General features: G+C 41.6%; 1 protein-coding gene across 1 annotated transcript in view; it reads right to left on the bottom strand.

Moving 5' to 3' along the window:
• Positions 1-19,651, bottom strand: part of LRP1 (LDL receptor related protein 1) — a 321,802-nt gene that overhangs the window by 70,168 nt on the left and 231,983 nt on the right. Inside the window, exons 33-42 of the mRNA XM_083357102.1 lie at positions 19,288-19,437; positions 16,956-17,105; positions 16,179-16,304; positions 14,060-14,191; positions 12,390-12,524; positions 12,135-12,264; positions 11,692-11,818; positions 10,621-10,772; positions 10,086-10,210; positions 9,559-9,930 (exon numbers count right to left, since the gene is read on the bottom strand). Coding sequence (XP_083213228.1) covers positions 9,559-9,930; positions 10,086-10,210; positions 10,621-10,772; positions 11,692-11,818; positions 12,135-12,264; positions 12,390-12,524; positions 14,060-14,191; positions 16,179-16,304; positions 16,956-17,105; positions 19,288-19,437 — 1,599 coding nt within the window. The remainder of the gene's footprint in view (positions 1-9,558; positions 9,931-10,085; positions 10,211-10,620; positions 10,773-11,691; positions 11,819-12,134; positions 12,265-12,389; positions 12,525-14,059; positions 14,192-16,178; positions 16,305-16,955; positions 17,106-19,287; positions 19,438-19,651) is intronic.

The following is a 19,651-nucleotide window of genomic DNA, read 5'->3' as shown; positions in this document are numbered from 1 at the left end:
GAGTTTCCAAATGTAGAGCACAGAATCCTCCCAAATTTATTAACAGGATAAGATTCCAGAGATTTTGGAGGGTAGAGAGAAGTGTGTCAAAAAAAGCAGCTACAACACCTCGATAACCATTTAGAGATCCCACTGCGCTGATTAACAAATAAATAGGTTATCTGTTCTATACATCTTATGTATTTATTTTACAAGAAAATACACAGCATTCCTGACATTGTAGAGAAGATACATCAGCATAATGAATATACGATATTGGTCTGGGGCTTAGTCAACCCTCAAAACAAATTCTGGCCACTTTAATATGGCTTTTCTTCTGACAAATTACTTACTAAATCAACTGCCAGAAATAGAACTCGCTAGCTTGCCTTTTATCGATTTGCCAAATATTTTTATCAATAATAAATTATTGATCTCATTTGAATTTTTTTTTAAAGAATGTAATTTAAATATTGCCATGAATTTCTTTGTATCTCTTTGGTATTATTTAATTGAGCACTTTAATTTGTATCAAACCAAAGATATATTTTTTCTCTCTCTCATTTACCTCTGGTAATTGAAAAATGCCTCAAGGAAAGGATTGTATAATTGTTGGCCTTTTTCCTGTATTATTGTAGTCAAAGGCATTATTACCTTAGGGAACACCTGCTGCCGGCGTCAACTTCCCTCCGCCCTGTGCGTTCCCACAGAGAGGGACTCCTCAGGGTGCCACCGGTCAGAGAATGTCGATGGGTGGGCCCCAGGGGGAGATCCTTCTCTGTGGGCGCCCCGGAGCTATGGAACCAGTTACCAGTTGAGCTCCGGACGGCGCCCGATCTTCGCTCCTTTCGCCACGATCTGAAAACATACCTGTTCGAACAAGCCGGCCTGGCCTGAGGGGGGATTGGTGGGGTTTTTTATTATCATTTTATTGGGGTTTTATTAATGTATTTATTGTTTTTATGGGCATGTATTTAATTACTTTTTAATTTTTGTAACTTTGTGTTTTATTCTTGCCCTGTACACCGCCCTGAGTCCTTCGGGAGAAGGGCGGTATAGAAATATTAATAAATTAAATTAAATTAAATTATGGGGATGGCTACTTCAGCATGCAATGTATTATCTCTCTCCATATTTCACAGATGCCCTAAGTTGAGCCAATGCACCCTTTTACCAAAGCATACCCAGCATAGCCCAGGTCCAATTAACACGCTGGTCATTGCAAAAGCACTCTGGTGCCACTTGGAGAAAATTATTGTATTTTCATGGGCAGACATCCGCATGAAAAAAAATTATGGGGCAGGAGAGGTGGAAGGCCCGCTTCTCAATTCAAGACCAAATAATACTGTAGTAATGGTCCTTCCTAATAATTGACTGACCCCCACCCCCCAAAAAAAACTAATTCAAGTCCCAAAAATCTTACTAGCGTTCCTTATAGTTAGAACAGTTCTTGCGAGCCTTGTGATCACATCACCATTCTGTGAGCTGCACTGGCTGCTGGTCTGCTTCCAGGTACAATTCAAGGTGTTGGTTATAACCTTTAAAGGTTAGTTGAGGAGTCATCTCAACATGGCTCTTACCCTTTTGAAACACCTTGCCCCTTGAGGTAAGATAGCCTCCCATCCTCCTGACCTTCTGCAGGAGCCTGAAGACCTGGCTCTGCCAGTTGGATTGGGGCCCCAATGGGAGAGCACCATGCTGGAGGCGGTTGACGGATTAACCGGCAATCCCATCTCCACCCCTACCCCCACCCCTTTTGCATCCTGCTCCCTCCCTCCCCATCTTTTAACTATAACTTTTAGCTTTGCAATTCCGTTTTTATCATTTTCGAAGTATTTATCCCTTATCCTTTTTAATGCCTTTGAATGCCATAAGCCTCCCAGAGTCGCCTGGAAACGAGATGGGCAGTAAATAAATCTTAACAAATAAACAAACATCGGATGGGGATCCTGTGGCCATCTAGCTGTTGCTGAAAGTAAGGTCCAGTCAGGATGGCAAAAGGTGAGAGAGGTGCTGCAGTTCACTCATATCAAGAGTTCAACTCATCGCCCATGTTTCCTTTCCCCGGACTGACTGATTAATGGAGCAGGGGGGAAAAAACCCACTTGCCCCAAGTCCCTTGGCAGTTTTCCATCTAGGAATGCCTATATCTGGGCATCACAACCCTCCTCCCTCAAGCTAATACACAGAAGGAAACTAATTGGCTCATCTCCAAATGAAATGAAGCACCCTCCTGGTAAGCCCCAAGAAAACCAAATAAGACACGCCGGGCACGAGCCTGATTTCCTTCCTTGCCAGCAGCCAGCAACGTCTGTATGAAGGTTTTAAATCTCATTAAAACCATTGCCATAATTTATACATAAAATCCAATACGCAAGAAAAGAAGGGGGATTCCTTTTGCTGGAAGCAAAACAGGACAAACCCAGGAGAGAAACATGTAAAATTAGCATACATACATACATACATACATACATACATACATACATACATAGAGAAATATGACCATGCCTTTCTCAAGACATCCCCAAAATTTTGTTACATGCACAAGCTGCTAGAAACAACACTCTGTCCTGTGGCTCTTTTTTTTTTTATACCTCAAAGAAACCTCTCCGACTTAATCTTTGGGCAGTGCTTGTATTTAGCAATCCATTTGCTTGGTAGGCAGCTGGATCACTCTGTGCTTGTATCCAGGGAGACGAAGGAACACCCAAAGATAATTCTTGAAAGCACCTAGCCACCACTCATGCAACACACAGTAGGACAGACATGTCAAATGTGCGATGTCACATGACGTCGCTCAACATATCGGGACGGTTTTGCCATTGCTGGCAATGGGGTGGGTGCGGCTTCTGCATGACGCGTCTGGCCCGCAGGCCGGCAGTTTGACACCCCTGCAGTAGGAGGTTCCCAAACCTTTCACCATCACATCTTTTTAGTTTTTTTAGAAACTCTTACAACTTCATATTCCCTTACTCCCTTTTAACAAAAAAAAATCAACTCATAATTAAAAATAAACTTGACCTACATTTTTATTTTTAATGAAACAAAGCACGGATAGCTTTGCTCATAACAATGATTTAATGAAAATATAATTTCAGTTCCATTAGTAAGCTCCATTCTTCCTCGTACCACAGAGAAAGCTTTTTAACCTTACTAAGGTTAAAAAGCTTTCTCTGTGGTACGAGGAAGAAAAAGGAAGAACAATGCATACCAGTTCTTGCCTAGTGCTCAATTAAATTGGAAAATACTTCACCTAAAATTCCCCCCAGCTTGAACTTCTGAAACTATCTTTTTCCACTTGAACTATCATTGTTCTTGCAATACTTCTGGCTGTAGTGTGAATTGACATTACTGATTGGCCTGAGTACTAATTTATTAATTAATATTGCCAGAAATGTTTTCTGGGAAACAGCAGATGTATTAACGCGCAAGGCATTAATACATGTGTGAAACTCAATGTTGTTCTTTAAAACATCACTATAATGTTTAGGATACTCTTCACTGACTATATGTACAGGACAATGTTGGAAAAGATGAAAAATTAACATCCTCTGCTTGTGTTCAACTGGACTGTTTTTCTATAAACAAACGTATGGCAAAATGACCTGCAAAAGTCTTGTAATTAACAAAACTTTACAAATGTCAAAGTTGTCAAATCACATATTTATCTGGAAGGATTTTAGCACCATATGCTTGTCTGTGTACGAAGCAGTAAGCTGTGATTATTATTATTTTTCCTTTCACCTGCTTTAACAAATTCAGCTTGAGCTTAGTGTGCTACCCATGATACACTTTTTAATAGATTTGCTGGATGTTCTCTAAAGCCAGCTCTCACATCTAGTCTGACACTGTCCTCATGTATATAACTTAAAATGCTTGAAAGTGGCCTGACCTTATTTCCTTCCCTGACCATCTGAAAGGGTAGCCTGACTTGTTAGCCATAGGTAAGGTAAAGGTAAAGGTTCCCCCGCACATGTGTGCTAGTCGTTTCCAACTCTAGGGGCCGGTGCTCATCTCCGTTTCAAAGCCGAAGAGCCAGCGCTTGTCCGAGGACGTCTCCGTGGTCATGTGGCCGGTATGACTAGATGCCAAAGGCACACGGAACGCTGTTACCTTCCCACTGTAGTGGTCCCTATTTTTCTACTTGCATTTTTACGTGCTTTAGAACTGCTAGGTTGGCAGAAGCTGGAACGAGTAACAGCAGCTCACTCTGGTACGCGGCACTCAGGATTCGACCCGCCAAGCTGCCGACCTTCTGATCGACAAGCTCAGCGTCCTAACCCACTGAGCCATCGTGCAACTCAAAAGGAAATAAGAGTCCTTTGGAATTTCCCAACAAACCAATAAGAATGGGATTGAAGATTGAGAATCTTCACAGACAATAAGAATGGGAGTCACTTATCCCAGTCTCTGACATGATCCCTTCAACATTCATTTGTTTGAATCCTTCTAGCAGATCACCAGTCTACCTAGTTGTAAGGGAAAGTTCTGATTACCTTGATCCCTAATTCCATACAGAATTTGAACTCGGAAAGATATTTATTGCTTAATTTACTCTGCTTCTCAACCATCCCTTCTTTATTCTCATTCTGAGATGGTCAACTCATTTTTTCTGAGCCTCTTTCTTATCTTTTCTGATATTGCGCTCAGGCTAGTAACCACAATCAGTCAAATCAGGTTTTGAGCGCTTTTCCCTCCAGTACAATTGATCTAGGTTTGCCTAGTGGGATCTTTTGCTTTGATAGGGTTTCGACCCTGAAGAATAGTTTGACCAAGGCTTTATTATCTACTTGGTAACCACCCTGAGGGCAAACTCCTGAAGATTCTGGCATAACTGCACAACATAGGAATAACCCTATTACTCCAATGATAGTTTTCTAACAAGTGTAGTATGCCCGCAGCTATTTTACAGAAGGTACAATTAAACAGGCAGAAGGACCAATGGAGCTTTCTTCACTTCTTTTGAGGAAATTCAATTTTTGGCATTCAACGCAAATGCCAAACTGGCAAAGAATCAGCATATATTCCTGGCCACAAAAAGACACAAGCGATATGGATATAGGTATACTAATAGCAGAATACAGTGTGGCTGATTCTCATTAGTGATCTGTGTTCCATGTAAGTCACTGTAATCTAGGAGTCTGTTTACCAAATTCTTACAGCATGCCATTAGTAATCATTTTTTCCCCCTGGCAAAAAACTCTTCAGTTTGGAATATGTATTCTATAGAAGGGAATCAGATGCCTAGGTTCCTCGTATTTTCAAGGGTTTCCACTCGGATTCTATTCCTTTCCCTGAATTGTTCTTGATATACTAGAGTCTGCTCATCTTTTTAATTTTGGGTGTTGGGCCTTTCCAGTCGTCTTTCCATGGGCCTCATCCAGAATTCCCTGGAGATCAGGCAGTTCATTCCAGTCATTCGGTCTGGAATCATGTTTGAGGAATTAAAGCTGTGTCCAAGAACCCCTCTCAGACTGGGAAAGCCTTGTCCCAGGATAATGTCAAAAAGCAATTCAGAGGTCATCCTACCCAGGCAAAAGGGCTCATTCCCCCCTCCAGGACCCCACTGGAACCTTAGCCACAGTCATAACACCTGGATTTACCTTAACTCCCTAAAGTACACATCTGTTCTCTTGAGAGTCGCACCTTGGGAAAATAAAGAGTACATCAGATTAAACTACAGATGCATCTGTATCAAGAAGGGCTTTCAGTGCTTGGCCGTTGACCACTGCAGTTATCAGTTGTAATTTAATTGCAGAAGCACAGTATCAACCACCTAATATTTAGGTAAGGGACACTGCCAGTCTGCTGTACTCCTATATGACAGTAACAACTTACTTCTTAATTTTTTTTATCAAAACTTCAATTTTACATAAAGGTTTTCCCATTTCGGCCTCGTATGGACCTTTTAGCTCAGGAAGAACCTGAACTATATTGCACCATTGTCTAGCATTCAAACAGGATTCTGCTTTCTCCCATCGACTACGAAGCAAATGTCATGTGCTGAAGTAATTGAAATTAATAGGGCCATAGATACGTAACTATAAGTGTTCGCTTAAAAGCTTGTAACCTATGTATTAATAGCTTTAGGAGGAACTAATTAATATTAAACAGGGAAAAGGGGAATTAGGAGCAAGTATTCACATTCAGAACTATGTTAACATTTTTACAATAATTTCATTAGGAAAATTACATCTTACAATTCAGATCTTTGCTATGGTTGTAATTACTGGTGAAGAGCTTACTCTTCCACCTCTACCTTATTTGTTGAAAAGTTCTGGGAAATTAAAAAATGTGCACATATTGTATGACTTCAAATTACCGTCCTAATACTGATTTCAGAATGTTTGTTATAGATCTCAATTATGTTATCGTCATCATTTTTCCAAATCATATATAATTACATAAAGATGCATACTAGAAATTAATTCTTGGTTGTTGTGTCTTCTCTGCATATTATATTCTAATTTGCCTCTTTGATTACATATGAAAGAGAGTTACTTCATAATATCTCCCTTACTTCTACAGCAATTGACTTCACGGTGTTTGGAAAGGCAAAGAGAAGAACAGAACAAAAAAGGCATGATTGATGAACATGAATGGAAATCTCTTCTGTTCAAATGCAGGAAGTTGGGAACCAGTGTACTGTCTGAACGCTGAAAAGCTTTTCCTTGCAAAAGAGCAATAAGTTATCTTATTGTCAGTTCAGTGTCTACTCCAAAGATGAAACCAGATGTCACAAATGAAAGAACTGTTCCAAGATATTGTTATTCTTCCTGTCCCTTTCTCTGCTCCAGCCAATGGTATGAGAACAAAGGAGAACGTAATATTCCATGATAACATAGTATCATACATTGTATTTATAAGAAATGTCACCTGGAGGAGATATGGAATGCAGATACCATAATTCTACGTCTCTTGCAATGCCTAAATGTTTCTGGAAACAAGTAAGTATCGCTATGCCATTTAATTCTTTTCCCCTACAGAAAATTATTTGGCAACTCATAGTCAAGAGCAGTCTGATTTATAGCAGCTGTCAAAAAGGCCACAAAGAACAGGCATGCTTTCTTCTCTCCAAGCAGACTAAACATCAAAAGAGATGGGAGGCTTCACCACTCACCTCCTCCTCTAGGTAATACCTATTCTCTTGGGAGAAAAGCAAGAAGCCCCAAAAACTTTGGAAGGTCACATTTTATTCACACACTCCATTGTTTTTGAAATTGTTGCAATGGTTTCTATGGCGATAGACACTGCACATGTTTAGTCGAGAACGCATAAGGAATTTTTGCATATTGAGAAAGAAATCAGAATGCAATCCACATGATGAGTTAAGGAATGCGAATACCTTCTCTCCAACTTTTAGGTCAAAGTATCTAAATCTGCGTATTATCCACTAATTTAATTCAGATGAGAATAAGACCAGAACTGTTGTCAAAAGGGCAGAATTAAAGAAAGTTTTAATTCAACAGAGTAGCCTGCAGCCTATTGTTAGTGATAAACACCAGAGGAGGAAGACGAAGTTGTTTTGAGACAAATTACAGATGTCTACTTCATCTCAATATATGGATTATTTTTGCGCATTTTGAACAAATCATTAAAACCTATCTGCTAGGACAGTGGTGGCGAAACGTTTGGAGACCAAGTGCCCAAACTGCAACCCAGAACCCACTTATGTATCATCGGGTGCCAGGTGGGTGTGGCCCATTGGGTGCATGTGGCCCATTGGGTGCGCATGGCTGCGGTGGTAACGGCAGACTGGGTGGGACTAAAAAGTTCAATCAATTCCAACTTTGCGAGATCTTTTTTTCCTGCAAGAAGTTTAAATTGATTGATTGATTGAACCTTTTTTTTTTGCACATGGTGGTGGAGGCCTAAAGCGAAAAGGTTTTATAAAACCCAGCTGAAGGCCTAAGACTGGGGCAACGGCGCGCGTGCCCACAGAGAGGGCTCTGCGTGCCACCTGTGGCACGCATGCCATAGGTTCGCCACCACGGTGCTAGGATGATGATCCAAATGCAGCCAAAACAAGCTGTGGCCAGGTTTTTGCCCCATGAAATGTCCCTGACTGTGGAGTGATGTAATCCATTTCCAATTGTTGCCTGATGGTCTTCGTGGACAACACACTACATTCCAGAAGTATTGATAAACCATTCTGGATAGGCTGTGCTTTAGCATGAACAAAACTGGGAATATATTTGTTTAGGCCATAACAAAACCCGCCAGAATCCTGGGGGGATTTTATAAGACAGCTATAAGGCAAGGCTGATGGGAGTTGCCGCTTCTCTCAACTTTCTCCTAAGTAGCTGCCAGAGTAGCATATTCCACTGGCCCACTAACCCGTTCTTTTTAGCCCTTTCTTTCCCTCCCCTAAACTACACCATTGCTAGTATCCCCAAGTTGCATATCCCACTGGCTGAACTCTCAACATTTTCCCTGACCTGCTGTTTACCTGGCTTTTCCTGTTCTACCTTTACCCTCAAAACCTGAATCTCATTATGATCTTTTATCCAAAACAAAACAGCTATGTTTCATTGGTGAATCTACACCAAGCATACGTATTTGGTTTGGACATTAATTATCTGAGACCAGCTGTTCCATATATGGACTACTCTCTTCCTATGGCTGTGTTCTGTACCAGCCTGCTACCGGCCTTGCAGAAAAGGCAACCCCTTTACAGACGGCAAGAGGCTGGAATACGTCTGCCAAATTTATTACAAAAACAAACAAGACACGAACCAAGATACCGGAGCTTTGAAACACTATCTGAGCGGTTGCTTTCAGCAAACCAGCCCTCCCCACACAAGTCCTTTATAAAGAGTTCAGGGCGTGGCTTCTCTCTCCCTCCTTCCGAGAAGCCCCATTGCCTTCCTCTGTTTACTCCTACTTGACTGCCTCCTGCGTCGGGCGTCCTTGAACAGGGCCAGCTGTGGGTCATCTTCATCCACGCTGTCAGGCTCACACAGCTGGGTCTCCACCAGGTGGGAGGGGCCTGGCTGGGGGCTCTGCGGAGCCTCAAAGCCATCATCAGCAAGTTCTTCAACACCCCCCTCCTCCCCCTCATCTGAGTCATCCGACCCAACTGCCGAACCCACAGGCTGACCCTGAATCACAACAGGCTGAACTGCAGCAGTTGCCTTCCCCCTCCCCCCCAACCCGTTAGTGAATTGATCTAGAGGTGCAACAATCTCGGTGAAGTTGAAACAGCCCAAAATGGAGAGAAGCTGGACAGAAATTCCATCAGTCAGAAGGAAAGTTTGCACAACTATATCCTCAGATACACCTATTTCAGGAAACATTCCGACTACTGAAAGAAAATCAAGTGAACTAGCCTTTATAAGTTCTCCTGAATGCAGAGACTTACAATAGTCATTTAATACCCTGGACTTTGGGCTTTTAACAAAGGTGGGCTGCTTCAACGCCACAGCACTGGAAATATAACCTTCCCCTGTAAAATAATCTTCTCCTGTAATTGCTGTTTTGACACATTTATTTCTAGAGTTTGCCTCAAGTCAGATTGCTGCTTTTGTGGAAGCAGCCAGAAAATAAAAGGGTAGGAGGAGAACCTCCAAAGTAACTTACTTTCAACTAGAGTTCTTCGGCCAGTTCCATCATCATTGATTTGCTGGATGTTGCCAAAGTGAATGTCACTATAGAAGATGCGGTTGCTGCCTTTGCTGCCGTGGCGGTAATCAAAGGCCAAGGCGATGACGTTTTTCATGTGCTCGCTGTCTTCAAATGGCTTAATGGGCGCGTTGAGATTGTTCTCATCGGATAGGTGAATACTTTTGAGAATGGTCCGTTCTGAATAGAGCAAGTACCCATCGTAGTCACGGCAGCTTACGCCATCCTCAGCGAGCATGCCATGGGCACAGGCACATGTCCGCTGACCTGCTCCCCGATACAGACACAATTGCTGACAGTCACCGTTATTCAGCGCGCACACATTGGTACCTGTAGAAAAGGAATATAAGAAAAATTAGCTAGCATCAGGGTTGGTTTACAGCCTGTTTCTATGTCTCTGGAGGCTTTTAATTCGGGTAACCAATTCCACCTTCATTGCTCATACTACCATTCAATCCCTTGTGCGTACAGGCTTTTTCACCTACCCTTTTGCCTGTCTCTATTGAACACCTTGATGTCCTTCAGCTGTACTCCTATTCCTGTGCGTAGAGACACAATTTCTGTTGCGTTGTCCTTGCTGCCCCTCTTAATGGATCCATTTGCATGAGTCCTAGAAGGGGGGAAAAGTTAAGCATGCAATTATGAGGTATTCTACTATGCCAGCCTGGTTCTTATACAAAAAAATACAATGAGGAAACTATTGTTTATAACACTCTTGACACAAAATTTTCAGTTCACATAAATGGTTCAACAGGCATGCATACCGGTATATATTAATTATCTTACCCACAGATATTATGGATAATCCATCCCTACTTCACCTCAATTAGCAGATCTAAAACTGGACACCAGCATATCCATAAAACTCCCTTCAAAAGAATGAAGAGGTTTGCATGGAAGGGGGTTGAGAAAGACGTAACAATATAAATCCATAATGAAGCTAGCTCTGTCTGAACGTGAAAGAAATGTAGTTGCTTGCAAAACACTTCCAGACATGACCAACAGCACTGAGACACAAACCTGTCACTCCAGTAGACATAATCCTCAAAGACAGATACCGAGAACATATCCATGTTGTTACTGGATAGGACAACCTCCCTCTTATCGCCAGTCTCGAGGTCTATGCGTTCAATCTTATCTGTCCGAGCATCACACCAGTAAAGTTTCCCATCCTAAAAAGAGACCCAGATGACAATTCATCTTGTAAATTATAAAACCTAACCGAGGATACCAAAGTGAATGTGAAATGCAGACAATCAGTTCCCAGCCATGTATAAAAGGTAAAGGTAAAGGTTCCCCCGCACATGTGTGCTAGTCGTTTCCGACTCTAGGGCCGGTGCTCATCTCCGTTTCAAAGCCAGCGCTTGTCTGAGGACGTCTCTGTGGTCATGTGGCCGGCATGACTAGATGCCAAAGGCGCACGAAACACTGTTACCTTCCCACCGTAGTGGTCCCTATTTTTCTACTTGCATTTTTACGTGTTTTCAAACTGCTAGGTTGGCAGAAGCTGGGATGAGTAACAGGCGCTCACTCTGTTACGCGGCACTTGGGATTCGACCTGCCAAATTGCCAAACTTCTGATCGACAAGCTCAGCATCCTAACCCACTGAGTCACTGCGTCCCTTGTCCAACCATGTATAATTTCCCCTATTCTCAGCTCAAATCATGTCCCAGCAAGTAAAAAAATAATGGACAGATACACTGCTGCTATGCCAGTGGGATAGGGATTGTTTAAAGCCGTGAAAGGTCTGAAGTTGAGACAGAACTGAGGAGGACTCCCAACTGAGCAAGTGACATTGCTGGGTTTCTTTTCTTAATACAAACAAATGCTTGGCACAAAAAAAATTGGATTTTGATGGATTGCATAATTCACGATTATCATATATACGAATTTTAACTTACTGCGACGCTGAATTATGTTTCTGCGTGAAAGCATGTAACCCTATTTATTTGCTGTTATTCTAAGGGTACCATGGGCCAAGGCATTCCCAGGATGCTAAATGTGCCACTCGACGTTCATTTCTCAACTATGATTTTTGGCTGGACAGAGAGGGATCATTGTGTCTTGTGCCCACAGCCTCAGGATCTTACTTCATAATCAACAGAAATCCCATTGGGCCAGCTGATGCTGGTGTTGATGAGGACCACACGCTCTGTTCCATCCAGCCGAGAACGTTCAATGCGAGGGTACTGGCCCCACTCTGTCCAAAAAAGGTATCTGAAAGAGTGGACACAGACAGCGCCGGGACCGTTAACAAATCACGTGTTCAGCCAAAGTTGCCACTGGATTGTAATTTTTAATGGTAGAAAAAATAATGATAAAGGAATAAAACAAAAAGTTAACCCAATATCCATGCTAGATCTAGGAATAGCCTTTTCCAATTGGATGGCCTTTAAAGGTTTGGGATTACTATTCCCAGAACTGGGAGTCTTGCCTTCCCCCGTTTCCAATCCATCATCGTTCAAATGCCTCAAATACACTCCCAACCTCTTCCCATTATGACCAGTCTGCACTCCACGGAAAGGAATCTTACCCTTTCTCTGGGTGTACTGTAATGGCACGTGGCTTATCCAATCCCTGCGAAATCACAACATAGCGGAATGAACCGTTGAGCCTGGCGACTTCAATGACATCAAAGCCCTGGTCTGTCCAATAAATGTTTCCTGGAGGGAAAGAGATACAAGGTTAGGACTTAACTGACTGCTCCTTCCTTGTTTCCCGTGAGGAGGAGGGCTTCCTTCCCACACTCAGTTGCCATTCCTTGCTCATCTCTGCAGCGCAGCCACACCTGCAATCCAGTCCACAGCAATCCCTTCCACTCGGCCAATGCCATTGGTCACCACATCCTCTCGCCAGGTCTGGTCCCGTTTGGCCCGACTGATTGTGCTCATGCCCATGTCCACCCAATAGATAGTGTCATTATCTGAAGGAGAGAAAAATACATATGGGAGATTGAAAGAGGAGGTTTTGGAGTAATGCTATGCACCTGATAATCCCCCAAATCAGTTCCTGGGTTCCCCAAACCCACTTCTTTCAAGCACCCTGACAGTAAGTCAAATTAGTTAAAAGCAGAATAGCAGGTCTAGTGGGCCTTTAACACCTTTGGGCACAAAGACCATAAACAAAACCTCTTGAGGAAAGTGCACTTTACTTGATAAATAATTTTTACTTTATTATAGGGTTCTTTGTAAGCATAGTTGTTTCAAGGCTTTGTCCGCATCAAGAAACCTATCTCTCAAAATAAATAAATAAATAAATAAATAAATAAATAATAATAATAATAATAATAATAATAATAATAATAATAACAAAATAATAACAATAATATATTATTATTGTTATCATTATCATCATCATTATTATTATTATTATTATTATTATTATTATTATTATTATTATTTGGGGGGGGCATACATTTACCACTTTATTAAAATGCAATAATTTATTTCATTTGTCATGTGTTCTGAAGCACAGAGCTTGGGCACATCTGTTTTTGACATTACTTTGGCAATATACTGTGTAACACAGCAAACTGAGTCTGGATAGTGATTCAGAATAGATTCCAAGTAGAAGCTCAAAGCTGAATGGGAAAAAAATGGCTAGTGGAGAAAGAGCATTAAGTTAATCTTGACCTGTTTGTGCCCATATCAGCTGCTTCTGCTTCACTAAGGAAACGAGGTTATGGCATCAACCATAACTTGAGACTGGTTTCAAGACTGTGCCGGTCTTGGTTTATCCCTTAAATATAACTTGTACAATTGCAGACGACCATTTTTAACCAGAGATGAGATGAATTGGATTACGTTGAGCTCTGATTTCCTTACCTGATTTTTCTCTAATATAACAGCGCAGAATACACTGTATACCAGGGGTGTCAAACTCAATTTCACTGAGGGCAGCATCAGCATTGTGGTTGCCCTCAAGGGGCCGGGTGGGTGTGGCATGGGTGGGCGTGGCCTACTGGGTGGGCGTGGCTAGAGTGCATCTGGCCTACTGGGTGGGCATGGCCAGCTCTACATCATTCACTTCAAGGGTGCCTTTGGGGGCCTGGGCAGGAGTGGGACAGATCTGAGGGTCTCTGGCAGAAAGAGGGTCTCTGGGCCAGGGCCAAGGCAGTGGGGGCCGTTCCCTCACTGTTTCCAGGATGGCTTCGGGGGCCACATGAAACCACTTCGCGGGCCGCATCCAGCCCCCGGGCCTTGTGTTTGACATGTCTGCTGTATACTCTGATACCTCAATATACATATTCCGTGTTTCTTTGGCAACCCATCAAAGTAACTAACCATCATCTCCTCACAGAAGATCAAGACCAAGGATTCAATTAGCTCAATTTCCCCGTGAGCCATACTATCTTCCATCAATGCAGCTTCTCTATCCTTCTTCAGTGGGCTGTTCTTTTATCCTTCCCCAACTGAGAATCCCAAGAGGACTAACCCATTGCAGGTTTTTGTCACCTACCAGCATGGAAATCAATGCCCACAGCCAGTGAAGTCCCAGAGACTGGCACCAGTGCATCAGACTTGTCATTGGGATCTAATGGGATGCCACGGATACCCTCATGTACTGAGTAGAGGAGGAAGGAGCCGACACCTGCATGGAGAAAGGAAACAGTCACAAGCTTGAAAGTCTATCAGAAGGATAAAGAGGTACCAGGAAGTATGTATAGAACGAAAACCTTTATATATGTAAATAATCTCAGCATCTGATCTCAAAAGAATTTCAATCCACAGAGCTGGCCTAAAAGCCTGACAGGAGAATTCTAGAGTAAAACAATCTTCCCTAACTTGGATCTGTCCAAGTTGTTTTTGCTCTATAACTCCCTCAGTTCCTGCCAATAGGCTAGAAAAAAGGTGAAATAGGCAATATTTCATTAACGACAACAATCCTTACAATAGCTGTGGCTGTGAGAAGACAACCCACACAAATTTTTACTATAATCAAGAAGTGACCAAGTGACCAAGGCCTGTGGCAAATTTCTGCATTTAGTGTTTATTTTTTAGACTTTCAGGGTCTGCTTTCCTCTACAGTCTGGCAGAGAAATCGTTTTCAATCATTGCTATGATTTTTCATCCTGTCTTAAAGCTGTAGGGTTAGCAGGGCCAGGATTTGGGGATATTTCAATAAACTTCTAAGAAGCAAAATTGATTCTCTTGAGTTTTGTAGAATTTAAGTATTCCACTTTCCCCTTAATTGTACCATTCTGTCCACCTCACCCATATTCCCACAAAAATATTGGCCCAGGATTTTGTGGGGTTTTGTAGCTTTTACAAAACTTGATGCGTGCTTAAAGTTCTACAAACCTTCATTTTTAACTGTATAAATTTTAGCTGTGGTCTGAGGACTATGTGAATGTATAGAATTTAATTCAACTAATTGTCTCCAGCCAATTATTACTTAAAAACATAAGCAAAGTCAGTGTTGATTGAAATGTGGAGGAAAGGGTTGTTGTTTTTTGTTGTTTTTTTACTGAACCCTGTTTTCTCTTTGAAAGGAAGCACTAAAACAGCTGCCAGGAATTCCTAAACAGGAAATATTAACATTGTACTATCAATGCTGGTCTGTACAAATAGTATTATAGTAGCAATGATAACAAGGGACGCGGTCAGAAGGTCAGCAGTTTGGCGGGTCTAATCCCGAGTGCCGCGTAACACGAGTGAGCGCCTGTTACTCGTCCCAGCTTCTGCCAACCTAGCAGTTCGAAAGCACGTAAAAATGCAAGTAGGAAAATAGGGACCACTACGGTGGGAAGGTAACAGCGTTCCGTGCACCTTTGGCGTCTAGTCATGCCGGCCACATGACCATGGAGACGTCCTCGGACAAGTGCTGGCTCTTCGGCTTTGAAACAGAGATGAGCACCGGCCCCTAGAGTTGGAAACGACTAGCACGCAGGTGCGGGGGAACCTTTGCCTTTTAGCAATGATAACAGGTATTCCTTTCTAGTGTCGTATCACATTCCCTGCCACCAAAATTATGATCATCATAATCATCATCCATGGCTTTTTTTTAAGAGTGCCTCCCAGAGAAAGGAGAGTAGAAAAATGAATCTTATATATAAACAAATGGGCTTTCCGAAAATCCCTTCTAGAATATGCCTTTCTTTGGATGAGTGCAAAGGTTAATTGCCATATCCTGAAAATAGCACGCACACAAAAACAAATGTCGTATCCTATCATTTTCAGTCCTGCAATTCTATAGTTTTTCTCCTTCGTATCCTAGGGCTCCATCCCACTTTAATCTATTTTAGGTGACACCAGTGTTTTTCTCCTTCTCATCTAGTCTACATGAAAAATGAATGTGCGAAGAAGACAGAACATATATTTAGAAACACATCTCTTGACGATAAAGAAAGCCAGCACTGACTGCAACTTCCCATTAAGAACATATACAATTAAGGTCAACTTGGTCATTTCATGATAGATGGATATATGGGAAGCTCATTAGAAACTCTGAACATTCCACAGGCCACAGAGGGAGCTGCACTGCAAGATTCATAGAGGCAAACTAGCCAATTTCCAGGAATGGAGAACAATGCCTGCAGGTCCCATTCAAACAGAATCTGCCCCTTATAATTGTTCACCTTCACAGGATTGCTGTCCACTCTTCAGGCTGTAGCCAGCTGTACACATGCAGGAACGAGTAGTGTCTGATGTAGGAAGGCAGAGTTGTGAGCATTCACCATTGTTCACACTGCAAGGGTTGACACCTGAAACCAGAATAGCAGTGAAGTTAAAGGGGCATAATTACCAGACCCACACAGTATCAAAGTCCAGATTTTCTTTTGCAGTCAACTGGCCACGTATATGATAATTTACAGCCAAACAAAAATCAAAGAAGGAATTGCCAAATAAATTTCTCCAGGCACGAACGCTTCTCAAATTTCCCCATATGACATCCTCTCCCTCCAAAATGAACAAATCAGTTGATCTTTAAAAAGCCAACACCTTCTCACACGGTAACTAAATCTTGCATTTCAATTGAAAATGCTAAACGTCATGAGTCCTTTGAGACCGCCAACAGTTTTGCAAGATTTGGTGATGTTACCAGATTTGAACCAAACCTTTGGGTAAGTACACACCGTCCCACAAGGACATGCAAGGTCATGGGCAGTTGTACAATGACCTTAAAAAAGTGTGGTTCATTTGGTCCAAATGGTCAAAATACCACCAATTCAAAACTAGACTTCCTCGGATTTTGCAGACAGATTGTGCGGACTTAAGTTCACACAAACTTTTTTGTGCCGTCTGACCTAGGAACCTCATGAGTCTCCAGTATGCTTCTTTGCAACCTACTTCTTCAGTCTCTCCTCTTGTACCAAGCAGAGTTGCATGACATCAGTACTTCAAGAGCCCTCTACACTCACCCTGTTGCTGGATGATCTCATCATAGATTTTCATGTGCATTACAAGAGTGGTGCTGTTGCGCAATACGACTGCGTCCGATCCATCTTTCTTGTTGCAGGTGCCCATTTTTTCAGAAGCCTGGTCAGCCCACCACAACCTATCACCTAAGTGAGAAAGGGGAGGCATACACATGCCATGAGGGAACTCACAATTTGAAAAGAATACAGTTTGCTCAACCACTTAATAAATTCAGACACGTAAGATACTATTATTGATACTGCAATTCTTTACACAGTTTTAGAAATCCAGTAAACAACTGCTTTATTGTCCCCATTTTATCAGTATGGACTTAGGGCAGAAATTGAGATGGGAAGATGAATGGGTTGTGGAATAATTATACCTTGGCCAGAAGACTGGAAAAAAAAGAAGAGTTGAAAGATTTTAGTCAATTACAAAGATTCTAGCTGATTAATCAAAAGAAAGTTGCAGGTCTTCCTTGGCTTAAGACAGCCATCTGGACTGGAATTGCTGTTATTAAGCAACAAGGTAATACAGTGCGATGTCACATGACTGGATTGCTTAGCAATGGCAATCCTGGCAGTACTGGTTGCCATCATTAAGTGAGGACAACACAGGTTGTCAAGCCAGAACCTCACATGACTGTGACTTCTGATTTCCTGCTGGCTTCCCCATTGATTTTGCTTGTGGGAAGCAGGAAGAATGTTGGAAATTATGATCACTGTGCTTGCGGCAATGCCATAACTGCAAACTGGGTGCCGAGTGGGCAGATTGTGAGTATGTGACTGAAGGGATGCTGTAATGGCCAGAACTTTGAGGACCTATTTTAAGTGCATTCATTCATCACCATGATAACTTTGAACAGTCACTGAACAAATGGTTGTAACCCAAGAACTACCTGTGATTAGTTGGTCCGAGTGGTTAAAGCAATATTTTGGGGAGATATATTTAACATACAGTAGTCCTCACTTACCAATGGTAATTGGGCTCAAATGTTTTGTCACTAAGCATGACTGTTGTAAAGTGCAATGTCGTGTGACTGCACTGACTTAGGATGGCAGCTCTGACACTCCTAGTTATTGTTAGGCAAACCTTGTGCAGTAGCAGCGTCCCACGGTCACATGATCTTGTCACCTGCAATGACTTACTGACTTCGCCACTGACTTTGTTTGTTGCATACTGGCAGTAAAGGTCACAAAAGGTAACCACACAACCTCAGGATGCTGCAACCTCATAACTGTGAACAGGTTGACAAGCATCTGAGTTGCAATCATGTATCGAAAGCCGTAACTACGAGGACTGGTTGTAAGTCTCCCTCATTCAGCACAGTTATAACTTTGAACGGTTGCTGAATGAGTGGTCATTAAATGAGGAGTAACTGTAATCTGTAGTACTTGCTGAAATTTTCTTAACCTATATTAAAAATAATTAATTTTAAAAATATGCTTCATTAAGATGCTTTTCATTTTATTTTTATCAATCAAATAGAATTAATTCAAGCACTACATCCTTGAAATACTGAACTAGATGAACTTTGTTCGAAATCAGCAAGCCACTTATTTTAATTTAAGCCTAAGCAATGCTGGCTAGAGCTGAGAATCTTGAGGACCAGGAATGCCACATCTAATTTTTGGTTACGGTATTTCATTTAGCGTATATATAGACAGCAGGTAAACTTAGTTAAACTAAGATAGGTAAGTATCAGGAAACTGATATTCCCAGTTTTGCTATAGCATTAGCTATGACTTGGTGATTTCCTGGTTCTTGTATTAGACTGGAAAAGATCTACCAGTCATATCTGTATATGTAAATTAACGAAAAGATTAAAGATGTGCTCCTACACACACAATTATAAAATACAGCTATATTAAAGCATTGTTAAAAGCTTTAATAATCCTGCTTTGTGCTTAGATACTAAAAGGAATGTAACTTTTACAGCATCAGTTTATTTTAAGACTTTAACTCTTTGTAAAATACATTTTTAGCAGATGGTAAAATAGATTGAAGAATATAGTCCCCAAATAGGTTATATGAATACTAATGCAACACATCTTAAATATATATGCTTTCCATTGGGTATTATGATGAAAACTATCAAGGAGATTTAATTATGGAAATCACAGCCTCGATATGATACCTTTAGGAAAATAGTGTAGTAATTTCTGAAGACCACAATGTTTTTGAAACAGAAGCAAAACTTTAGGAAATGAGAACTACATTCTCTATTATAAGCCACAAAAAGCTTCTATGTAAACGAGCCCACAGAAATGAGAAATACGTGCAAATTGCAGCATGGAAAAAAATTATACATTGCCCACTGTCTCTTACCCATTATAGCCAATGCTGTGGCTTTGCGTAGCTGGTTCTTCACAGTCTCCAACACCTCCAAACCGCTGCCATCGAAGTTGCATCTATTAATGGTGCCATTGCCAGAGCTTATCCAGTAAAGCTTGTTTTCTTTGTAGTCAATGGAGAGCCCTGACATGAAAAGAAAATATATATATATATATATATATTAGCATGGACTCAAAAGAGTTAAGTATGCAGGGAACGTTGTACCTAAATGCCATTGGTGGCCTTAAAAAGTAACAGACCAATTGGAGGAAGGATGAATCTGTCATTTCTGATTGTTTAAACAAGATAGTAGGTCCACCTGCACTGACAACATTATGGAAATGTTGCAAATTATCCC

The sequence above is a fragment of the Vipera ursinii genome (genome assembly GCF_947247035.1).
Source record: "Vipera ursinii genome assembly, chromosome: 2".
NCBI lineage: Eukaryota > Metazoa > Chordata > Lepidosauria > Squamata > Viperidae > Vipera > Vipera ursinii.
This window is presented reverse-complemented; position numbering and strand designations above follow the sequence as displayed.